Source organism: Zygotorulaspora mrakii, chromosome 7 (genome assembly GCF_013402915.1).
Source record: "Zygotorulaspora mrakii chromosome 7, complete sequence".
In the NCBI taxonomy this organism is placed as follows: domain Eukaryota; kingdom Fungi; phylum Ascomycota; class Saccharomycetes; order Saccharomycetales; family Saccharomycetaceae; genus Zygotorulaspora; species Zygotorulaspora mrakii.
The window spans coordinates 605,338-628,522 of NC_050725.1; the positions used below are offsets into that span (position 1 = coordinate 605,338).

General features: G+C 41.0%; 10 protein-coding genes and 1 non-coding gene across 11 annotated transcripts; 7 read left to right on the forward strand and 4 right to left on the reverse strand.

Annotated features, from left to right (window-relative positions):
* Positions 1–40: 40 nt before the first annotated feature.
* SUC2 (beta-fructofuranosidase SUC2) lies at positions 41–1,753 on the reverse strand (the record flags this gene model as incomplete). The annotated part of the gene is made up of 1 exon (XM_037290268.1): positions 41–1,753. One exon carries the CDS (start codon positions 1,751–1,753, stop codon positions 41–43), a length of 1,713 nt encoding a protein of 570 aa, XP_037146163.1.
* A 913-nt stretch (positions 1,754–2,666) lies between these two features.
* Positions 2,667–3,425, reverse strand: HG535_0G03220 (uncharacterized protein; the record flags this gene model as incomplete). The annotated part of the gene is made up of 1 exon (XM_037290269.1): positions 2,667–3,425. One exon carries the CDS (start codon positions 3,423–3,425, stop codon positions 2,667–2,669), a length of 759 nt encoding a protein of 252 aa, XP_037146164.1.
* Positions 3,426–4,007: 582 nt separating this feature from the next.
* HG535_0G03230 (uncharacterized protein) lies at positions 4,008–5,564 on the forward strand (the record flags this gene model as incomplete). The annotated part of the gene is made up of 1 exon (XM_037290270.1): positions 4,008–5,564. One exon carries the CDS (start codon positions 4,008–4,010, stop codon positions 5,562–5,564), a length of 1,557 nt encoding a protein of 518 aa, XP_037146165.1.
* Positions 5,565–6,353: 789 nt separating this feature from the next.
* On the forward strand, positions 6,354–7,265 carry HG535_0G03240 (uncharacterized protein; the record flags this gene model as incomplete). The annotated part of the gene is made up of 1 exon (XM_037290271.1): positions 6,354–7,265. One exon carries the CDS (start codon positions 6,354–6,356, stop codon positions 7,263–7,265), a length of 912 nt encoding a protein of 303 aa, XP_037146166.1.
* Positions 7,266–8,395: 1,130 nt separating this feature from the next.
* ADH4 (alcohol dehydrogenase ADH4) lies at positions 8,396–9,703 on the forward strand (the record flags this gene model as incomplete). The annotated part of the gene is made up of 1 exon (XM_037290272.1): positions 8,396–9,703. One exon carries the CDS (start codon positions 8,396–8,398, stop codon positions 9,701–9,703), a length of 1,308 nt encoding a protein of 435 aa, XP_037146167.1.
* A 1,706-nt stretch (positions 9,704–11,409) lies between these two features.
* On the forward strand, positions 11,410–12,498 carry HG535_0G03260 (uncharacterized protein; the record flags this gene model as incomplete). Its single annotated transcript, XM_037290273.1, has 1 exon — positions 11,410–12,498. The coding sequence occupies one exon, from the start codon at positions 11,410–11,412 to the stop codon at positions 12,496–12,498; it is 1,089 nt and encodes a 362-aa protein (XP_037146168.1).
* A 486-nt stretch (positions 12,499–12,984) lies between these two features.
* HG535_0Gtrna8D lies at positions 12,985–13,056 on the reverse strand. The gene has a single exon. It is a non-coding gene; the product is annotated as a tRNA-Asp (tRNA).
* A 1,626-nt stretch (positions 13,057–14,682) lies between these two features.
* Positions 14,683–15,570, reverse strand: HG535_0G03270 (uncharacterized protein; the record flags this gene model as incomplete). Its single annotated transcript, XM_037290274.1, has 1 exon — positions 14,683–15,570. One exon carries the CDS (start codon positions 15,568–15,570, stop codon positions 14,683–14,685), a length of 888 nt encoding a protein of 295 aa, XP_037146169.1.
* A 1,318-nt stretch (positions 15,571–16,888) lies between these two features.
* On the forward strand, positions 16,889–17,368 carry RPC17 (DNA-directed RNA polymerase III subunit RPC17; the record flags this gene model as incomplete). The annotated part of the gene is made up of 1 exon (XM_037290275.1): positions 16,889–17,368. The coding sequence occupies one exon, from the start codon at positions 16,889–16,891 to the stop codon at positions 17,366–17,368; it is 480 nt and encodes a 159-aa protein (XP_037146170.1).
* A 309-nt stretch (positions 17,369–17,677) lies between these two features.
* VTC4 (Vtc4p) lies at positions 17,678–19,852 on the forward strand (the record flags this gene model as incomplete). Its single annotated transcript, XM_037290276.1, has 1 exon — positions 17,678–19,852. One exon carries the CDS (start codon positions 17,678–17,680, stop codon positions 19,850–19,852), a length of 2,175 nt encoding a protein of 724 aa, XP_037146171.1.
* A 294-nt stretch (positions 19,853–20,146) lies between these two features.
* On the forward strand, positions 20,147–23,167 carry MAD3 (Mad3p; the record flags this gene model as incomplete). The annotated part of the gene is made up of 1 exon (XM_037290277.1): positions 20,147–23,167. The coding sequence occupies one exon, from the start codon at positions 20,147–20,149 to the stop codon at positions 23,165–23,167; it is 3,021 nt and encodes a 1,006-aa protein (XP_037146172.1).
* Positions 23,168–23,185: the final 18 nt, after the last annotated feature.

Sequence of the window (23,185 nt, forward strand, 5' to 3'; positions counted from 1 at the left end):
AAAAAATGTCAGTCATCATTGGCGTTTTCGTCAGAAATGTTTAAATTCCAAGTTGTTGAATTGATAACTCTTCAATGTTGTAACAATGATCAATCGATGTTCTAATATCAACCTCGTTGATGTAGTTACCATCGCTGAAGAAGAAAAGATTGGTCATTGCTTCCGAACCATCGTTGAAGAACAGTTCGATCAAGTTTCTATCAACAATACCATAAACCTTGTAAGAATTTAGACCATTTTCTAAAGTTTCGTATGGTTCCAAATATGTTGATAACTTGTCGGTAAAGAATGGATTCCTTGATACAAAGTCAACATCAGAGTGTCCTCTATCCAAGAAAAAGGCACCGGAGTTACCTTCATAACCAATCCTCAAATATTCTTCAGAGTTATCTGAACCAATTAGGTACAGGGAAAATTCTGCTACATCGCTATTAGTGTAAACAGAACTGTTTAGAGACCATGTTAGATTGAAATCAAATACACCAGTTCCATTATTTGATAGATTCAAATGAATAGCTGAATTCTTTTCCAAAGTTCTGTTATGGGTAGTAATTCTACTTTGGTTGGCGATTAAACTTTCACGATCGTACACAGGCATACTGTTCAAGTTCAATTCGACGGATTCAGGGTTTGGTGCGTATTCTTGAATTGTAAAGTTTCTAGCGATACTCATTGAAGATCTCCATGATCTCGTTGGAACCGCTTCACAATACTGCCAGTTAGAAGCCCATGCTAGACCAATTACATCCTTACCGTTTGGAGTATTGAAAAAAGTTTGGAAAGCATAAAAGTCCTTACCAAAATCGACAAACCTTGTTTGAGGAGTGAATGGAGTAAAATGGGTACCATTAAAGTCACCAATGAAATATTCATTGACAGAACCACCCAATGGGCCACCTGGATTGACTGAAAGGAACATAACCCAAGCCTCTTCTAATTCATCGCCTTGAGAGAAGGTAGTGTTGAAGTACGAGCTATTATAAGTGGTAGAATTTGGATAAGTCAAATTTGCTGGCACATAGTCATTGTTAGAAGCTTTAACAACTGGCACCTTTACCAAACCTGGACATTCGTATTGAAATGCCAAGAACCCAGAGTGAGAGAATGAGGATTCTAGAGTCCAATCCTTCATGTCTGGAGATGAGTAAATCAGAATTTCGAATTTTTGCGAATGGGCAATAGTTACAATCCATTTGCTAGTTTCCTCATGCCAGGTAACCTTTGGATCTCTAAAGTTGCTCTCGTTGATGTCAAGAACAGGGTTTTGCTCGTAATCAATGAAAGTGTAACCTCCGTCGACAGAATAACTGATGTGTTGAGTCTCGGAGCCTGGAGAGTCGAAAGTCCACATAGCAATAACTCTCTGTCTTGGATCAACAGAGCCGTTAAAGAACCCAGAGGTATTGTTGTAATCGATCACCATTGAGCCAGAGTAAGCACCAGAGTCATTTCTATGAGGTCTAATGGCAACACCAGTGTCGTTCCAGATGGTTAGGTCACTGGAGACACTATGACCCCAAGCCAATGGTCTGCCCCAGTGTGCCACCTCAGGGTAGTACTGGTAGTAAGCGTGCCACAACTCATCTTTGGCGTCATACCACAACCCGTTAGGATCATTCATCCACCCTTTGTCAGGTGTCAAATGAATCAATGGTCTGTTGCTGTGGTCGGTACCATCTTCTAATTCGTATTCCTGGCAACTGCAAATGCTCGAAAGAGCTGCCAAACCTAAAACTGCTGTTGAGAATTTCATGTTTGCGTTTTTGATGTTCTACTCTAATTAGGAACAAAAATTAAAGTAAGATCCCTTTTTCCAAAGATGAGAGTAAAACCTTCCCAATTTATACCTCAGGAACTGGGCAGATTCGCATCGAGACCCTCATCTGAACGACACACCTCGAGATGGTTTTTCAATAGCCATTCTCAAAGGTAAACACACCAAGTTGCACTGATGGGCTTTTCCCCACCTTTGCGTCGACCTGGATGTCCCTTGAGGCACTATCCGAGCAGTCCCAGATCCCTCTACGAACCAATGCAAGACATTTGTCGGCCATAATAACACATCATGTGTCGTCTCCTGGTACCCGTTTCAACTCATTTCTGACTCAACAATTGGCACCGAAACCCCCCGCACTATGCCCAGGTCTCCTTCTCAGCAAAGAGCACATTTCGGAACTATTCCGTGTGAATTCGAACCAAACTTCGATTTCCATGACTTCTTAGGGCTTGCTTTTGCCCCTCCACATCATTGGGCGGACATTTTTGTGGAGCAACGCACGATCCGTAACCACACAGAACACCCCACCCCCGCGCAATCTTGGAGCAAACATGGACTGGAAAAGAGACAATTTCCCAATTGGGCGTCTGCACCGTTTAAGGTTTTCCGCTCAAGAGAAAAAGAGCGCAATTTATCCGTAACTGCAACGGAAAAACAGGTGGAAAAACTACCAAAGATTCCCGAAATGTTCCGCCTGCTGGTGGTGTGCGGGTTCTCGGAACCGCAAGAGGTAACCGTTTCGCCGTCGCCATACCGGGTTTCCGTTTCTCATGTCATCGAAAGCAGCGTCGAAGAATGCAGTAGCACTGGAAGCCTCGAAGCGTGAGAATTACCCTTTTTGCGGGGAGAAGAAGCTGATGGGAAAACGCTGTTATTTCCTCTTTGGGAGTTACACAGATCCCTCGTGCGACGGCATATCCGCAAAAAAGGTAATTCTTCTCCTTCTAGCTCTTTTCTTTTCTAGTCTTGTCGCTATGTAGAGAAATTTGTCGCTTCGTGGGCTGTGACTTAGCGAACATCTCTCTGATAATGACTGTATACTCACTCTTTTGTGACTCGTAGTAGTAGCTGCTCGCTGGTGAGATTTGCAATGAGCACATCGCTGTGCCGCAGGAAGTGCTGTTTGCTGTAGTAGGCGTAGCAAGTGGACTAAACGACATTTTTTGGGTGAAGGGAGTGGGATGTCTCTTGTCTCAGACGGCTGGCAAGGCCACTGCACCTGTGCGGCGCATTGGGGGGTGCCGATGGGTGCCATCGCAAGTAGCTTGTAATTTACGTAAAACGGCTTCAAAACTCTCTTTTCGACACAGCAGGTATATAATTGGGGTCCCGTTGTGGTCCATGCGCCCGTAGAAGATGCACGACTCCCGGTGAGCAAGATCTCGAGTCGAGTTCGCAAACTACTGCTGTACAACGACGGCTCATCGCTCGCGGCCGCAGCGCTGAAGTGCAATGGCATCGACACCATGGAGGCGAAACTCCAAAGGAGTGGACAAGGTAGACGTGTCACGTGATTTGCAGCTGTCAAGCGAGTGCAGTTTGGAGTAAAGACGCCAGTGGCACCTCTTCCCGTTGAAGAGGCTCTGCGTTTACTTGCTACGATACTGGGATCTCTCTCCACATGCATTGGAAGCTCGGAAGTGTTCATGGCCGTGGCGTTGAAGTAGGAGCAGCTTGACGAAAAACTGCACAGCGGTTCGACCCATGCTATACTGAGGCCCTCTGTGTGACAGAAAAGCCAGTGAAAAAATTTTCAATTACGTTGGTGTTACTATAACGTATGGAATAAGAAAGGAAGCATCTCACAAGCTAAATTCTTTCGTGCCACTACGAGATACTTATATCGCCATTGTGTGCTATACCAGACGCGCGACCTCACGGGTTAAATACTCAGTTTCGCGACCTTGTAGGTTAAAATAATGGATCAATGACTACCTACTTAGCAGCTTTACCGCATCTAATACCTGTTTCTATATGTTTGGCTGCAACGCGCCAAGGCAAGTTATCACAACAATCATTACCATGTTGGAGAGCCACCAGGACAGAACGGTGTGTCGCGGCAGCTGTAGCAGTGTTGACCTTCGTCGTTGCCTGTTGAGGACAGCATCAGTCTGCTGGTAATTCTCTGTATATATAGTTAAGTGATATAATCGATGCTGCTGTTGTTGCATAGATCCATTATTTCACAAGAGAATTTTCTCAAGCGTCGAAGTAAAGGAGCAAGAAAGAAATGACCACTAAGTCTGCGAAAGCACCAATCCCTGTGACAATCTTATCTGGATTTTTGGGTTCAGGTAAGACGACACTTCTAGAAAGAATCTTGACAGGCAACCATGGTCTTAAGATCGCCGTCATCATCAATGATATGTCAGAATTGAACGTTGATGCTACTCTTATCCAGAATCATAAAGTCTCCAATAAAGAGGAAAAATTGATTCAATTGCAAAACGGTTGTATCTGTTGTACGTTGCGTGGTGATTTACTTGAAGAACTGGTCGGCCTATATGATAACGGTGACTTCGATTACATTGTGATCGAGTCAACTGGTATCGCGGAACCAATGCAAGTCGCAGAAACGTTTTCAAGTGAATTCTCTCAAACTTTACTGGATACCCCTGATAGTGTTACTGAAGAGGAACAAGAACTATTGAAAAAAGTTCTTTCTTTGGGTGGTTTGGAAAAAATTACAAAGATCGATTGCTGTGTCACAGTGGTTGACGCTTTGAATTTCCTCTCGAACATCGAAACAACGGACTTTTTGGTTAACAGATGGGGTGACAGTGGGCAGGGTGAATCAGAACGTACTGTTACTGATTTAATGGTTGACCAAATAGAGTTCTCTGACATTATTGTCATTAACAAAGTGTCTGAGATCAAGAAAAATAAATTGGCCAAGATTGAAAAAATGATCAAGAATTTAAATCCAGTGGCTAAGATTCTACGTGCTGATTACGCCAACGTTCCAATGAGTAGCATTATCAACACTAATTTGTTTGACTTCGATAGAGCAGCAACATCAGCTGGGTGGTTACGTAGTATAAATGACATGACACTACGAGAAGGTTATGGTGATAAAACCAAGAGTGTTTTGACACCAAAGCCGGAAACCGAGGAGTTTGGTGTGAATAATTTTGTTTATAATGCAAGAAAACCTTTCCATCCAGAAAGGTTATACAACACTCTAAAGGACAAATTTTTCGTCATTGAGCAGACTCCATTAGCTTCGATTGAAACCGTCGATGAATATGATGGTGGTGATATTGAAGATGTTGATGAGAACAAGGAAGGTGAAGAAGAAGAAGAGGAAGAAGAAGAACTAGGTGAGAAGGAAATTTTGAAAAATAGAGCAGCTTCACCATTTGGTCCTCTGTTACGTTCCAAGGGGTTCTTTTGGTTGGCTACCAGATACATAATGAGAGGTGAATGGTCTTCTGCTGGTCCTATGCTGACATTGAAAGGCGGTATCCCTTGGTTCGATGTGAGCGGTTTTGAAGATATTCCACCCGAGACTGTCAAATTGATCAAAACCGAATTCCAAGGTCCATATGGTGACAGGCGTAATGAGTTGGTCTTCATCGGTCTAGGTATCGACAAGAAAAAAATGACTGAAACTCTCGATTCATGTCTATTGACAGACGAAGAGTACGATAAATTCGTCAAAATCACTAGCAAAGAGAAGAACCTGTTGAAAATCGAGAAAAAACTATCTGAAATTTTTGATGACGGTTTCGAGGACTGGGTTCTCTTCGATGATGAGGAAGACGACGAAGAAGAGGAAGAGCAATAGAGTTCTTCGAGCACCATTGAAACCTTGTAATTCACCATTCAGATGCCTATAAGCCCTGAATCTGAACAGGTGCCGTTCTGCATTCTCATTTAGCGTATCTATATATATTTATTGTTTGTTTTTCGTTTCTATGTTATTTAACAGCCTCTTGCAAGCTCAATCTCATGGCCCATCGTCTAGAGGGCTGTTGTGCTGGAACAAGCAAGCTACTCAACTGTGCCACAGAAACTGCCTTGCACGTGCCGGTTTTTAACGTTACGATCTCTCTTAGAATTCTACTCATTATAGGCATATCAATCCGAGTAACCTTTTATGGAAACATTTCTTGTATCGCTGATTCAAGCGGAATATCATGCAGAATGTCAAGTTGCCGAAAAGTACCTTCCAGATGGAAGAATACCCTGGAGAACCTAGCAACCTAAGAAACACGGCGATCTTTGAGCACCTAATTCGCTGTAAGATAACCATAACAGCTGTTGAAAAGTGTGCAATTTTGGGCTTCAATCGTCATTCCGGGTAAACGATGATCTCGCACATTGAAATGCGACTGATAAAGAAACAATATGAAAAAAAGAATCTTGATAGCGAGTCCTTCACCGCCAGGCAATGAGTTTTTTGATCTGTACAACAACGTTGAAACTTGTAAAGTTGAAACTTTGATCGGATTAGCCGCATATAAGTTGAGGGTGAAATTTGGAGGTCAAAGAGACTCTCCAGCAGCTTACGAGGAGCTTCTCACGAGGGAGCTGAATCGATCGAGGAATTACGCATCGTCAGCACTAATAAGCTATGTCTGAAGACCTAACAACACCTCAAGTCGTTGACGATATCGAAAGATCGCACAACTTAGTACGGACCGCCAAGGATATAACGGCGGGAACAATCAGTGGGATAGCGCAAGTTTTGGTGGGACAGCCATTTGATATTACGAAAGTACGACTGCAAACTTCGCCGGCTAATTCCAATGCAATTGATGTTATAAAGAATTTGGTCAAAGAGGAGGGGCCGATGGCATTCTACAAGGGTACCTTGGCGCCGCTAGTTGGGATTGGAGCCTGTGTGTCGTGCCAGTTCGGTATCAACGAGGCGATGAAAAGATATTTCCATTCTAGTAATGGTGGTCATGATTCGAAGTTATCTCTGAGGCAATACTACTGCTGTGGTGTTGTTAGTGGTGCAGCTAACGCATTTCTGGCCACACCCATTGAGCATGTCAGAATACGTTTGCAGATTCAGAAAAAATCAACAGGTACAAATGCATATACCGGTTCGTTGGACTGTTTCAAGAAACTATTGAAGCAGAAGGTACTGATGAGGGGACTTAGCGCGACGATGTTGAGAACTTCGCATGGATTTGGTATGTACTTTTTGACCTACGAAGCCTTGACCAATGAGCAGATCAAAAAGGGCATCAAAAGAGAGGACATACCAACTTGGAAAGTCTGCCTATTTGGTGCGGTAGCGGGAGCCTTCTTCTGGGCAACAACGTACCCATTCGACGTCATCAAATCCGTTATGCAAGCTGATAAGCTGCATGCACCGGAAAATGGCACAAACGTCTTCCAGGTTGCCAAAAGCATTTACGCTAAAAGAGGTCTATCAGCGTTTGCCAAAGGTTTTGCTCCAACAATGCTCAGGTCCTTGCCCGTCAATGGAGCAACCTTTGCAACCTTCGAGGTTGCCATGAGGCTGCTTGCATAAAGTATCGATACTATCTTGCTGCACTTTTCTGTGCATACCCTCTGAGGGAGATCACACATCATACCGCTGCATGAAAGCTCAGCACTGAGAATAGATTGGTATACAATCTATCCTGTAGAAACCTCGTTTTATAGAATTTTTATAGATATTCACTTTTGGCCAGGCATAAGTTGAAATTATATAAGCTCACGTATACCTACCAGTGATCTGCTTTCTCTCTCCCAGAAATGAACCCTGGACCTGGAAGAGTCATTTAGTAATCTTCCGTATATCAGTTACAAACTCACCCGCTTTACACACCGTATCTCAAATGCCTTGTCATCGCTAATGTTATGACAAGTTTGCTCACCTCTTTTTTGGCTTCACCTCTTTTTTGGTTTCATGAGAGGACATTAATGCACCCTGGAACTCACGACTCTTAGCTGTGACATGTATATGTATTTAAATTGAGAAACAATAAAGTGCTTGCTATTACCAAGATTTGCTCGTTAAGATAGCACGGATAAGACTGAGAGGCCCATGAATGACTCTACTTCATCATCGAGAGGGGTGTTTCAATGAAATTCACTACTTCCACCTGTTAGCAAGTGTCACGAAGTGGTTGATCGGAAAGCAAACATGCAGTAACATCGAAAAAAACTTCACTTGTGCAGCCATGGCTGAGCTATCGCCAAAAATATGCAGCTTTGCACGAGACACTGCGCTTATCCACCATGGCTGAAAATTTTTTCTGATCGCTTCGTTTCCATGAGGAATTGAAAAATATGGGTCAAAAGTCGGAACTTCTGATCGTCATTGAAAATAAGAAAAAAATATCGTATGATGACCTTGGTTGCAAGATAGAGTGGCCCTTTCAGTTTCCTGGTGTGCATTTGATGTTGTTTCTGAAGTTGCATACGAAGGTGACTCGTAACGGCTACTGGGAATCCTATATAAAAAAGTTGCGTGAGGCAGCATTGGCATTCCAATAATTTGTTTAAGGTTGTACATAGTGTATTTTACCTGTTGGTATTTTCATCATGTGGTCAATACAAGATCAGCAAACGGATTCTGCAGTAATAGTGCCTTTAATCGTGTGATTTTGAATTGTTTTTTTCTAGCTATTGCATACAGAAGGTACATTAGAGGTTATGAGTTTTGCAGCAGTAAGAAATTCACTATATAAGCAGGCCGGCATTGTCAGTGGCAGAAGGTTCTATGGTTGCCTCAGAAGACCAGTGAATACTTTGAATAGCAGATTCAATTCTAAGTTCATTGCCCAAAAAACACTTATCAGTTACAGAATGTCCTCTTCCGTCACAGGTTTCTACATCCCACCTATTTCCTACTTCGGTGAAGGTGCTTTAGATGAGTCCATGACTTACATGAAAACCAAAGGTTTCAAGATCTGTTTGATTGTTACTGACCCAGGTATCGCCAAAATTGGTGTCGCTGAAAAAGTTGCTCAAATCATCAAGTCCAAGGGTGTCACTGTCTGCATGTACGACCAGACCCAACCAAACCCAAATGTCAAGAACGTCCTTGATGGTTTAGCGGTCTTGAAGGCCAACAACGCTGACTGTGTTGTTTCCCTAGGTGGTGGTTCCGCTCACGACAATGCTAAGGCAATTGCTTTGTTGGCCACCAACGGTGGTGAAATTGGTGACTACGAAGGTGTTAACCAATCTTTGAAACCATGTTTGCCATTGTTTGCCATCAACACTACTGCTGGTACCGCTTCTGAAATGACTAGGTTCACCATTATTTCTAACGAAGAAAAGAGAGTCAAGATGGCTATCATTGACAACAACGTCACTCCATCCGTTGCCATCAATGACCCAACCTTGATGTACGGTCTACCACCAGCTTTGACTGCTGCCACTGGTCTAGATGCTTTGACTCATTGTATCGAAGCTTACGTTTCCACTGCTGCTAACCCAATCACCGATGCCTGTGCTATCAAGGGTGTTGATTTGATCAAGGAAAGTTTGTTAGAATGTTACAGAAACGGTCAAGACAAGAAGGCTAGAACCGACATGTGTTACGCTGAATACCTAGCTGGTATGGCTTTCAACAACGCCTCTCTAGGTTACGTTCATGCTATTGCTCATCAATTGGGTGGTTTTTACCATTTGCCACACGGTGTATGTAACGCTGTTCTGTTGCCACACGTTCAATCTTTCAACAAGGCAGACAAACATTCTGCTGAGAGATTGAGTGAAATTGCTGGTCATCTAGGTGCCTCAGCCAACCCAGATGGTTTGGTCAAGGCTCTACACAAATTCAACAGAGACATGAATATTCCAAAGAACTTGAAGGAATTAGGTGTCAAGACTGAAGATTTCTCAATCTTGGCTGACAACGCCATGAAGGATGCTTGTGGTCGTACCAACCCAATTCAATTTACCAAGGAAGAAGTTATTGCTATCTTGAAGCAAGCTTACGAACACGAAGATTAAGCAGTGTCTTGATCTCATATTTATTTTGACTAATTTTAGTGTTATAGAAGAAGACTTTTGCAGCTCGACCAAGAATTGTAATTGGAACGTATTTACGAATGTATAGAAAAACTTTTTGATGTGCTTTATGTTTTCCATTGACTTTCTTTTTTTTTCTTTTTTTTATAGGATGTTCATCGCTTTTAACCATAGAGGTTATTATCATGAAAAGTGCGTTGTCCCGACGACGAGATCTCAAGAGATATGTTGCTTAAAATTTTTTTCATACAAGCCACGGCAGGTATCCTCTGCAGCCAGGTATCCTGCAGACAGGTAACCTCAGCAGCCACTAAATTGTTTCAAGAAGTTGAGGATCTAGAGGGAGAAGCTTGAAAATTTTGAGAAGCTGAGAGAGTTCGTAACTAAGAGTCTAACAACGCAAGGCACCCGTTGCATAGTTTGAGCGCGAAATATTTCTTTTCTGCTACCATGTTGTAAAGGAAAAAGAGGGGTCTTCTTCATATTGGTATTATCTTCTGTGCATCCGCAAACTTCAAACAGATCTTCGAACACTGAGAAGTAATAGTGTCTGATTAACTCTGAAAGTACAGCTCATCCGTGCCCTTTGCGTCTCTTTTATTATATATCTCGTTTCTTGATGTGTGTGCTATTCCATTAACCACGCCGCATGCGGATAGCTGACAACTGTCATACACGGTGACTCTGTAAAAGCGTGTCCTTTAAAAGACCATTCCTTGAACAGGCACGCTCCAAACAAAAATTGAAAGATCTGTTGATAAAACATGCTATGGCTTGCAAGATACTGCTGGGCGTCTCTAATAGCCCTTGGTGCAACTTATGAACTCATTCTGGTTTTTCTAGTGTTCACTTCTTAAAAAAACACAGGCCCGTCAGCAAGGTCCCATGCCCTTATAATCGAAAAAAAATCCCCTGCAGACGATCGTAATACGTAGGCTCCGTACTGCTCTAATACGAAGTCGTCATATATATTAAACATTGTCTATTTACTTTTTTTCTGTGCTTTGATACTTTTCAAAGTTCTTTCTGAGTTGGCAAATATTCAAAAATAACTACTAAAAGTAAAATTGCTAAACCTGAGATACTCACAACATTTCAAAACGCCTCACGAGCAGTGAGTCTGTAATTAAAACTTAAGTGTTGCAATATAATTCTTATAACCAAAGCATTTATGAATGACAGATCGATTTCATGAATTCAAACTTATTCAGTGATCTTGGTTTCTTCATTCGAAGCTTGCTTCAGCATCAAAAGTACTGTTTTTGAGTACGTCGACAGGTTCAGCGGTTCGAGTTTTCCAAGTATTCTCATTTTCATACGTATGAGATGACAAAAGTACCCCTTTTATTTGACGTCGTTTTAGGGAGTTTCCAGAAGAAAAGAATGAAGCTGGCCAGCAACACGGACAATACATGAATACAGATAACATATAGCTGATTCTGCTTTGAATTGCACGCCCTATCTGGTAGTGGATATAAACAGTATTCAATGATATCGCATAAGGAACAAGAGCGTCTTGGGAGTCTCTTTCTTTTTTTTTTTTTTTAGCACTCCTCGGTCGCTTTCAACTTGGCGGAGATCTTCGTAGGGTAACGTTTCCTGTTTGTATTTGTATATATATAAGAACCTTGGCATCTTGGCAACAGCTCGCAAAGCCAGAACATCAATCAAGAACAGGTGGACTAATCATGGAAAAAAGTGATCTGGTTGTCTGCGAGTCGGGCACACCCCTTACTCCAAGAAAAACTTTTAAATCTGTGTCATCGTATGCGTGCTACGAGGTAGTAAGAGTGCGTGCATTCTATATATGGCTTCTCTGGCTGGTAGTATTGTCTATCTCTCCATTTGTGCTCTTCGACTTGGCCGAGTCTGAGGATTGGGTGTGCGAGGTTTACTGGCAGGTTTTGATGTTAAACATCGTCCTGTTTTTTCCAGCTATGTTATTTTACAGATCGGACAGACAAGCTCGTCTTGTTTCGCAGAATTTGACGAACTTCATGAGTATTGTTGAAAATACGTTCGAGTCAGGGCATGGAATAGGACCCGAAAAGTGGGATGAGGTAGCATGCAAGATGAATAGGGAATTTTATGATGCAGGTATTTGGAAAACACCCTACTCATTTTTTGATGGTCTGGAGGTAGAGAAGCTTTACAGGAGTCTTGTTTTGAATCCACAGCTTGGGAAGAACTTAGATGTGCTTGATGTATGCGAAAAGGGCCCTAAAGAGACAACCGCATATGAGAAAAGGCTCGATGAGCAGTTCAGTGTCTGGGCGAATGACTCGGAGTATTCAGCTGAAGAATGTGGAAATATGTTGCCACGTGACCTGCACTGGAATGAAGTCACTTGGACAATACACAAAATGAGGCTCGCTCTGGCACTTCATATAGCTGTTTCATTAATATTCCATAGCATGGGACTGTTTGGAGTTCTCTGCGGTTGTTTGATAACAACCTACATAGAGATGCAGACACCGTATGTGCTAAAGGATACTCGTATGTCGACAACAAACAGATTAAGACTTCTGGCAACAATAGTTAGCGTTGCACCGGGGACAGATGTGGATCGCTGGGATGTTATCGCGAAGCGGGTGAACTCATATCTGCACGAAATACCAGAATGCCCAGCATCGGACTGCTTTTTTGATGGCAAGAGTTGCTTGGACTGCTTCGAGCGATATTTCAAGCCTCCCACTTCACAAAAGAAGAAACGAACCTTCATTACTTCTAACGAACTGATGCCCTTTGTCTCAAGAGCTATTGAAGCGTGTTCTTAAAGACAGATTGTCTTGCGCTCTGGATCCCTACGAGGCTGTCTGCGAGATCCCCTCATCATGAAATGAATTTATCTGACGAATATATATTTTTACACCCCTATAAGAAATTGAACATGCTCAAATTTGTGTTGAGTTCCGGTCGATGATTGTGTCTGCCAGACAACCGTTCCTTGTATCGAGATAACCCGTTTTCATGTCATATACCTCGACGCAGTGTGGCCATCTTAAACAACTTTATCCCGCATGCGAAGTGACGACCTGCTGTAGGGCCAATCGAATTTGAAACGTTGCCCATGCAGTATTATAATTAAAAGTTCGGCGGATCCGCTATAAATCTGGCTCTCTACAATTATATATGTTGAGTACAGCGAAAGCGAGAAGAAAATACTTAAACTATCTAGTGTTTCCTCCTAGGATTCATTTCATCATTATCGTGCAAATCATGCAAATCATGCAAGGGAAGAAGATATGATGTTGAAAAAAATTCTCCGCGACGGGGAATTGAACCCCGATCTGGCACGCGACAAGCGCCCATTCTAACCATTAAACTATCGCGGATTAATGAACTTATGTTTCAGTTAGTAGCCTTCAGGTACTATATTCATAAGAGATAATCATGCAGAGGACTTTTCATGTATTCTCTCGCTGAGCTTTAATTCAATTAACCGAATAATCTTTAATTAACTCTTCGGAGTTATCCTAGTATCCATTCCATGTACTAATCCTGTGTCAACTATTTAGAAAGAATGTTTTCTTCGGCGTTGTCGATAGTAACTTGGTTTGACATTGATGATAATGCTATGATATTCAATTATAGAGATATATAATTCCTTTGTTTTCTATATCATGAATTGAGATAAGACTAATTGAACTTGGATTAACATCTGGAAAATACGTCAGTATTTATACCTAATACTTCGCACCTATTGAACCATAAGAGAGGACGACGAGTGAAGAATTTTCATCGTCATCACACCATTTCTAGTCCCATAGAACCCACAGTACAACTGTTATTTCATGTTCCATGCCATAGACTCCTTCGTAGTCAGACTCCTGAGTTGTAAACGTCTCGTGATAGATTATCATCCGATATCTTTCCATTATCGATTGACATTCTGTTAGGGTTTCATCTGACTTCGTTTATTTTGTTTTACAGACCAATTGTCTCTTTCTGATTCTTATAAGTCATCTCTTTAATATATCTTACAATCTCGATTTATATTTCAACATCAACTGTCCTCTGCCTGTAAATATTTGAATAATAATGTTTTCTTCGGCGTTGTCGATAGTAACTTGGTTAGACATTGATGATAATACTATGATAATCAATTATAGAGGTATATAATTCCTTGATTTTCTATATCCAAGTGAATTAATACTAGATGAATTTAGATTGTATACCTAGAAAAGATGTCAGAACTATACCAGACATTCTGCACCTATTGAACGATAACTGGATAATTGAACAAAGTATTTTCACCCTTGAGAGTTCATAGTTCGTGTAGTCATGTTGCTATTTCTATATTCTCCCTGAGCATCTGACAGAGCTCCTTATTTCTTATTTCAAGCTGTAAATTCCTATGTAGTCAGATCTTTTAAGTGTAAGCGTCTCGCGACGGAATTTCAGCCGACCTCTCAAGTCCATTGATAATCTAATAGGACCACATCTGACGAAATTTTCTTTGCAATGTCACTCTAAAATTTCATATTCGACTCTCTCGGGCTGTGTTTTAATGTCTCTTATTTATATCGTAATATCAATCAGAAAGTCGATAATAAATTCGTATTTTAACAAACATGAAGTCACGAACCTGGCGTAAGAAATTGTGCACTATAATATTAATGTTTTAAATGCATTTGTTATTCGCAATATACCAGCAGTACACTCTATTATTGTCTGACTTCGTTTCTTCTACTCTGTCATTGCAAGGGTTCTATTTTATAGTCTTTCAGGCAGCTCTTTGATATATCCCATCACTATCATATTATCAATGCATGTTTTAACAATAAAGACTAAACGGATTTTGATTCGAAACCGTGGTAGCAACCATTTGGAGAGATATTTCCGTTGAAGTTCTGATTTACCATACATATCATACATACACTACGTTGCGCTTACTGCACATTGGCTTATTTCTATCAATGTACCTTTCAAACCACTCCAAGCTAGATGTGTAGTATCACTCAACAGTTAGCATCGCGACCGATAGAACATCCTATATTGATATTATCATTATGATTATCAGATATAGGTGCGTTGTACCTGATATATGCTCCATACGCATGGCATGTGATCCGCACGTCAACTCCGACTGTAATAGCTTCGCAGTCCTGTGTTTGGATATCTGCCCAGTACATTTTGTGCTGTGAGTACATCCTTAACACAGTATCACTAGGCGTATTACAAGTCCAAGAAGTACATTGCTGATGTTCCCTAGATATAGTGTATTCAGCCATTGCACTTAGACCAGCAAAATCAACACCGCCACCGGTGGTAACTGACCAGCCTTCGGTATCACACACTTGTCTTGATATAGAGGCATCAGCACCGAGTCCTGTGTACATGCAGCCTGTTGCAGGAACCCATCCAGTCCACCAGACGCCTGACCGAGCTTTCTTTGCCTGTTTCCAAGTCGCTATTCCGACACCAGCTCTGTCGCCAAAACGATAGTCCCGTTTATACACTGTCGAATTTTTTCCAACATAAGGGTTAACATCAACAGCATATACTAATGTGCTCTCAGCCAGCATATATCTTGTTCCGTTTTCGAACTGATTGACCAAAAATGCATCAACAGTGGCATTCGGCATTGGTACTACATCTATTTGAGAAGTCTCATGGTATGCGTGGACAGCAACGTACTGAAAGAGAAAGATAATCAAGCACGTAAGCCACGAATTAGTGCTTTTGATCGTACCTGCATTAGAAGTACTGTTACGTCTATTACTGTCAATGACCGATGAATTACCGTAAGTAGCACCTTGAATTAAGCCACAATTGTACAGCCAACCTTCCTCATAAGCGGCTGAAGTATTGACGTAACCTTGGTTGCCGCACTCGTACAGGGTCATAGTGCCTTACTTACAGGGTTTCTCTTTCTTTTCCTTTCGTTTCTTTTTGTAAAGGAAACAAAATTAATTCGACTGCCTCGAAAAGACGGCCACTATTATTTATACTTCATAAATTGCAGCTGCTGGACCATTCAACTCGACGATATGAGAAGATTGAGCCGTAACAGGCTCGCAGTGGATAGCACCATCATACCACTCTTTCAACTATACAGATTATGATGCAGGAGAGGTCGTTTTTTAATGATGCGGTAGAGTCGTTGGTACTCAGGTTCCTGAATTGTAAGGTCGCGCGATGAATCTTCAGTCAATGACTCTTCAAAATGGGCGCGGTTATTCTAAGGGACCTGTGTGACTTTCTTTTCTTCACCTTCATTTTTGATAACAGTCGTTTGATAGTGTTGTTCATAATTCAATGCCATTATCCATTTCAAAAAAAAAGGAGAAGTCACATCTGATCCTTCAGTCAGCACAAAATATCACGGAGGGGCGTATTCAACTCGACAAAATGTCTGCACAATATACAGAAGCAGGCACCTGCCGCACCACACTGTAACACCAGCGAGATGGCAGCTGATTAAAATCGCTTTTTGAAACGGAAATGTTTCCTTGTTTCTCGTGCATCATCTTTTTTGTAGTTCCTGTAGACCTAGCATTGGCACTGCGAGCACTCTAGCAAAGTAAACACGGAGAGCAGGCTGTTGAACATTGTTATAGCAATAACAGCAAAAGGGTCAAATCTATACCACACATGGTTCTCGCTGATGGAAGTTGTGAGTGGTCCTCACGACAGTGGTACTACAAAGTGTGTATCGTTTCACGAGATTCAATCGGCACCTCTAGCCTTTAGGAGCCGGACAGATCGATCCCTTTCTCAATTTATGCACGGCGTTCATAGCTCCTACGTGACCCTACTTCTCCGTGTCCAGATTCTCGAATTGTATCTGTGTCATACTTGGTAACCAATAAGAGTACTCTTACGAGTAGACTGCCATTTTATAGTATTTCCTTTTTTGTAATCCAATGTCGTTATCCGGTCTGACATTTAGGTGCTTGGAGAAATGTTATTCCATAGAGCTTCTGCGGCGCAAATCTATGTGGTGACCTTTCAGCAGGTCCAAGATCATATCAGAGCTGAACAGAGTCTCAGGATCCAGCTCTACCTCATAATTACTCGCTTCATGCTGCGAAAAGGAAGACCCATAAGCGTAGCTCATCGGAAAATTTTTTTGAAATAATTGAAAAACACTGCAACTATCAAATTTACGAAGGTAAGAATCCTCGATCTTTAGAAGGTTGAGATATCCTATCGATCCTCGAAATGAAAATCATAGAGGCCAGAGACGCTTTTTTCAGTGACTATGAGACTCTGCAATTCCTGTCCAAACTAGAGAGACAGCACCATTGGGATCAGGACTCAATTCTGCAAAGTCAAAATCAAAAAAAAAAATTGAGAGTCAAAAGACCCTACAACAATCCAGTGTTACAAAACATCACTAAAAATACCATAGATTATCTGAGTGTTCACAAGGGCGTGATAGCGCAAGATGATGAGCAGGAGCAGTCAGAAGAGTCAAGCAAAAACGCGAAGTCAGCACTGAGCCGACTGAACGATGCGCAATTCAGTGATTTTGTGAAAAGACTCAATGAATTCCAACTTTTCAAAGCAGAAAAGCTACAAATAGTAAATCAATTGCCTTCCTCGATGGTCCATCTCTACGCGGTCGTCGAAGAGTGCGATTCACGTTTTTCAGAGCAACAGGTAGAACAGCTATTGAGCATTATTGCCGACTATCTCTGACAGTGACTAGCATTGCTGAGAGGGACCTACTACTACTAATAATACTTACAATACTAGTCCATGTTGTTGTATATGCATATAGCTCTTAAAAAGCTTCTTTTTAATATTACTATGTAAAAGCCGTGTCCTGCCACGTGCATGCAACTTTATACTAACCAGATGGTAAAATGACAACCAACATTGGAAAAAAGATTTAAAGAATGAAAAAAGATATCATATTTATATTGATAAGTGCCAAGCGTTCTAGCACGCTGTCTACTGCTTTTGAACCAGCAAACCTTTGAAATAGGTGTGAAGTGCGCTGGCAGAATGAAGTTCGGTCAGCAACTTAATAGGTCTTTGATAAGACAATACAGTTATTACTATATATCCTACGATGATTTGAAAAATGAGTTGGAGGAGAATTTGGAGAATGCGAATGGTGCATGGACTCACGAATTAGAGACGGATTTCTTAGAATCGCTTGAAGTGGAGTTGGATAAAGTTTACACTTTTTGTAAAGTCAAACATGGTGAAGTTGTCAGACGTGTGGAAGAAGCTCGTGCTCAGGTTCAACATACAGTACGGGCATTAAATTCCAATAACCCGCCAACTGAACTTGATTTTGATTTATTGGAGGAAGAGTTGAGTGATATTATTGCAGATGTCCATGACATTGCTAAATTTTCCACTCTAAACTATACAGGTTTTCAAAAAATTATCAAGAAGCATGATAAAAAGACAAAATTTATTTTGAAACCGATCTTTCAGATCAGATTAGATTCCAAACCGTTCTTTAAAGAAAATTATGACGACCTGGTGCAGAGAATATCGCAGCTGTATGATATTGTCAGAACAAGGGGTAATCCAATTAAAGGTGATTCCGCAGCGGGTGGTAAGCAGCAAAATTTCGTGAGACAAACCACAAAATACTGGGTTCATCCGGATTATATTACTGAGTTAAAATTGATCATCTTGAAACATCTTCCGGTGTTGGTCTTCAATACTAATAAGGAATTTGAGAGAGAAGACTCTGCAATCACTTCTATTTACTACGATAATGAGGACCTCGATTTGTACTATGGACGTTTGAGAAAGGACGAGGGTGCTGAAGCACATAGACTGAGATGGTACGGTGGCATGTCATCGGACACCATTTTTGTCGAGAGAAAAACTCACAGAGAAGATTGGACCGGTGAAAAATCTGTCAAGGCAAGATTTGCGCTGAAGGAGAGATATATCAATGAATTTATGCATGGTAAATATACTGTTCAGCAAGCTTTCGCAAAAATGCGCAAGGAAGGTAAAAAATCAATAAAGGAAATTGAAAATTTGGAAGCTCTTGCCGTCGAGATCCAATACACAATGTTAAAGAAGAAGCTAAGACCAGTAGTTAGATCTTTTTACAACAGAACTGCTTTTCAATTGCCTGGTGATGCAAGAGTGCGTATCTCTCTTGATACTGAATTAACAATGGTTAGAGAAGACAACTTTGATGGTGTTAACAGAACTAAAGACAACTGGAGAAGAATGGACATTGGTGTCGATTGGCCTTTCAAACAATTGGATGACCGCGATGTTTGCAGATTTCCATACGCCGTTTTGGAAGTTAAGTTACAAACTCAACTTGGTCAGGAACCTCCAGAGTGGATTCGTGAGTTATGCGGATCTCATTTAGTCGAGCCAGTCCCTAAATTCTCTAAATTTATTCATGGTGTTGCAACCTTGCTAAACGACAAAGTTGATTCGATTCCATTTTGGTTACCACAGATGAGTGTTGATATCAAGAAGCCTCCTATCAAAAATAATATCAACATAACCAGACGTGAAAGAGAAGACGAAGATGACGACGAGGACTATGATGAGGACGACGAAGATGACGCAGCTTTAGTCGCGGCTATGACTGCCACCGGCAACAACTTAGACGTTGAGGAAAGAGCGGGTAATTATGGGTCTATTCCAAACGATTCTTCCACCTCAGAGACAAATACTGCAAACAATGGTCAAAGTGCAAATGCCGTATACTACAGTAGAAAAATAAACACAGCTGGTAATGTAGTGACCAAAAAAGTATATCAAGCAATGGCAGTTTTTGACCACTACCTGAATGGTGATAAAATCAGCAAAATACCTAAAGGTACAGTATTCGATACTCAAGTTAAAGCTCCTCCAGGTAAAACCATTTGTGTACCAGTTCGTGTAGAGCCTAAGGTGTACTTTGCGACAGAAAGGACATTCTTATCATGGTTGTCAATTGCATTGATACTGAGTGGTGTTGCCACTACTTTAGTCACCTATGGTTCCCCAACATCAATGATCGCATCTATTGGGTTCTTCATTACCGCTTTAGTTACTATAGGTCATGCGGTTGCGACCTACGCCAGTAGAGTAGTAAATATCAGACAGAAAAAGGCTATCGATTACGCTGATAGGGTGGGTCCTCCTATGATCTGCGCTTTCCTAATGCTGTCGATAGCATTTTCTTTCTTTTGTAATTTGGCCTGAATGTCCTGTTCGTAGGCTGAAGACTGAAATAACCTTATTAATCAAGTATAACTATGTCTACCACTAAAAGACCCCCTGAACAATAATTCTCTAGAGGGTCTAACTAGAGAGGCTTTTATTTTAATATTATTATTATTATTGTAGAGAATGTCACGTGATCAGAGAAAGTGCGCCAAATCTAACTGTTATAATGTAAATACAAACAAAGAACTGTATCTCATCTCGAAGAGATTGAACTGATCAAGAAAGCTGTCTGTTGTTGTGATAGGACGTTTAACTGTTGATGGTCATATAATGGTCCAAAGCCTTCACAATCCGGCAATGGCAACCAACTTTGACACCATTGAACTGGAGAAGGAGAATATTCTGCCTTTAAAGGATGGAAGATCGGCCCGACGGTTAAATGATGTTCTGCAGCAGGATTCATTTGAGCTACATAGCACAAGAGTGGGATATGAAAGAAGGCTGCTTGAGGAGCTTGAAGATCTTGATGATCCGCTTGAGCTCTTTTTGGATTACATTGCATGGATCAATGATATATTCCCGCAGGGCGGTACTACCAAGAAAAGTGGCTTACTGGATGTTATAGAGCGTTGCTTGATGTATTTTAGAGACATAGAAACTTATAAGAATGATCCCAGGCTTCTAAAGCTTTGGCTGTGGTATATTGAACTTTTCTGTCCGGCGTCCAATCAAGAAAGTAAAGATATATTCATATACATGCTCCGAAAAAGAATTGGAACCAAGTTAGCTTTATTTTATGAGGAATTTTCTAGTCTGCTGTTTGAAATGGAAAAGTACCAAGAAGCGTATCACATAATCCAAGTTGGTATTGATGAAAATGCGCGACCTCCAAATCGATTATTACGAAGACTTAATGAACTTGAGGGAAAACTTCGAGAGATGCATCTTGATATTGATGAAAATCCCATAGAAGAAACAAATTTTTTGGAAGCGCAATTGCCAGCTTTGGTTCTTGGAAGGGAGCGAGCGTCTGTTATATTGAATCCGGGAGAGAAAACAGATCCATCCACCAGCAGATCCCCACCCGGCATATCAAATGAACAATATCAAAAGTACGAAATATTCAGTGATAGTGTGCCTGAAGTTCAAGAGAGCACTGAGCTACAGAAAGAAGGATGGGATCTTCTCGAGTCGCGATCTAATAGAAACAAAGAAAACCGAATGACCACCTCAAAAATCGCAGCCAATACAAATATAGGGAAATTACAACAAGCATTCAACTCCTCAGGAAGTTTAGGAAATTCCAATATAGGTAAATTACCTATTTTCAAAGACAGTTTAGGGAGAAGTGATCCTGTATACAAATTTTTAGAGGTACAAGGTAAGAAACCAGAGAAAATCGATTGCAATTTCAACTTGATATACCCTAATGATGATGAAGAATATTGCATTGAGGAAATTTTGGCTCTTTCAAGAAATATATACCATAAAAAACACGACAACCTAGCATTAGGTGATGTTGATTACAAAAGTCAGGGACCTCATAGCGACGAACACCAAAACAAAAGAAAAAAAATTCCCCTTGCGGAAAAGACTTCTGATTACTTCTCACCTCGATCAGAACCACAAATAGATCAGCAAAAAAATGAATATCAAAAAAATAATGGGGCGACGAAAACGTCAATACTACCACTGAATGACGTGACAGACGTTGTAGATAGCGAATCCATAAAGAACCGTGAGGAGAACTTCCGTGTACCAAATTCGCCGACTGTTACATACTTCTCCAAAGATGCCATGAAAGAAGTCTATTCTATGTTCAATCAAAATTACAGGGAAACAAATACTACCACTGAGATTGAGGATACGAAGAATAAATTTGCTCTCTTCGATAATTTTACGCAAGAATTTACCAGGCCGAACATGGATGATCTAACAGAGGTAAGACCCAAGGAGATTGATGGAAAAGACACAATCGAAAATCTAAGCTCTCCGATTGCGGATCATTTCAGTGATTCTGATCAAAGAAGAACCTATTCTAACAAGGACACCCTGTTGTGTACCGAAAGAGCAAATATTCAGGGAGCTCTAGGAGCCATCAAGGAGAGAACTGAATATCTGACGGTACAGACTGATCGAACTAATAAAGGGGACTCCATTTCTCGCAGTGATAATGATACGGCGCCCAGCTCGCCGTTCCTTACGCAACCACAAACACAAGAGAACGATAAACTAAGCCGGCCCTCCATTCTGGTAGAGCATCCTTTGGATGAAGAAATGAGAACACAGCTTCTAGAGAATATCGTTCCGCCACTAGACAAGTATGACACTTTTTATCGATATAACCAATGTTTGAAAATGGGCTCACTTTTGCAAAGAATTCATAGAATATCCAAATCGAAAAATAAAAACCCAATAGTGGACTTTAAAAAGACCGGTGATTTATATTGTATCCGAGCAGAGCTTGGAAAAGGTGGTTATGCTACTGTGTATCTAGCAGAGTCGAGTACAGGTAACCTGCGGGCCCTAAAGGTCGAGAAGCCTGCCAGTATATGGGAATATTACATATTGAAACAAGTCGAGGGTCGTTTAAGGGGCCAACATGTGCTGCAATCGATTATCAATACCAGCTCTTTGCATTGTTTTCAGGATGAGAGCTACTTGGTTCTAAATTATGCCAATCAAGGCACAATTCTTGATCTTATCAATCTACAAAAAGAAAAGTCAAATGGTCCTATGGATGAACTTTTGTGTATGTTTATAACAGTTGAGCTGATGAAAGTGGTAGAAGCTATACATGAAATTGGCATTATTCATGGTGATCTTAAACCAGACAACTGTATGATTAGGTTTGAAAGCGGCAATTTGGGTCGATTCAGTAGTGATGGCTCTTATGGATGGTCCAAGAAAGGAATTTATCTTATAGATTTTGGTAGATCTTTTGATATGACTCTATTGCGTCCCGGCACAAAGTTTAAAGCTGATTGGAAAACAGATCAGCAAGATTGCTACGAAATGAGACATGGACTACCATGGAGCTTTGAGGCAGACTATTACGGGCTAGCTGGTATTGTTCATTCGATGCTGTTCGGGCAATTCATTGAAACTGTTCAAGGAGTCAATGAAAGGCTTAAACTTAAAACACCTTTTAGAAGATATTGGAGGCAAGAAATTTGGAACTCAGTTTTTGATACCTTACTGAATAGTGGGTCATTCAGTACTTTGCCCATTACTGCAAGACTTGCTGAAGAAAGATCTAAAATCGAGGAATACTTGAATAGCAATACTTACGATAAATTGAAAGATATAATTCTGGATTGGGAAACAGAGCTGATAAGATTTAGAAAATAATAGCACTTAGAAAAATAC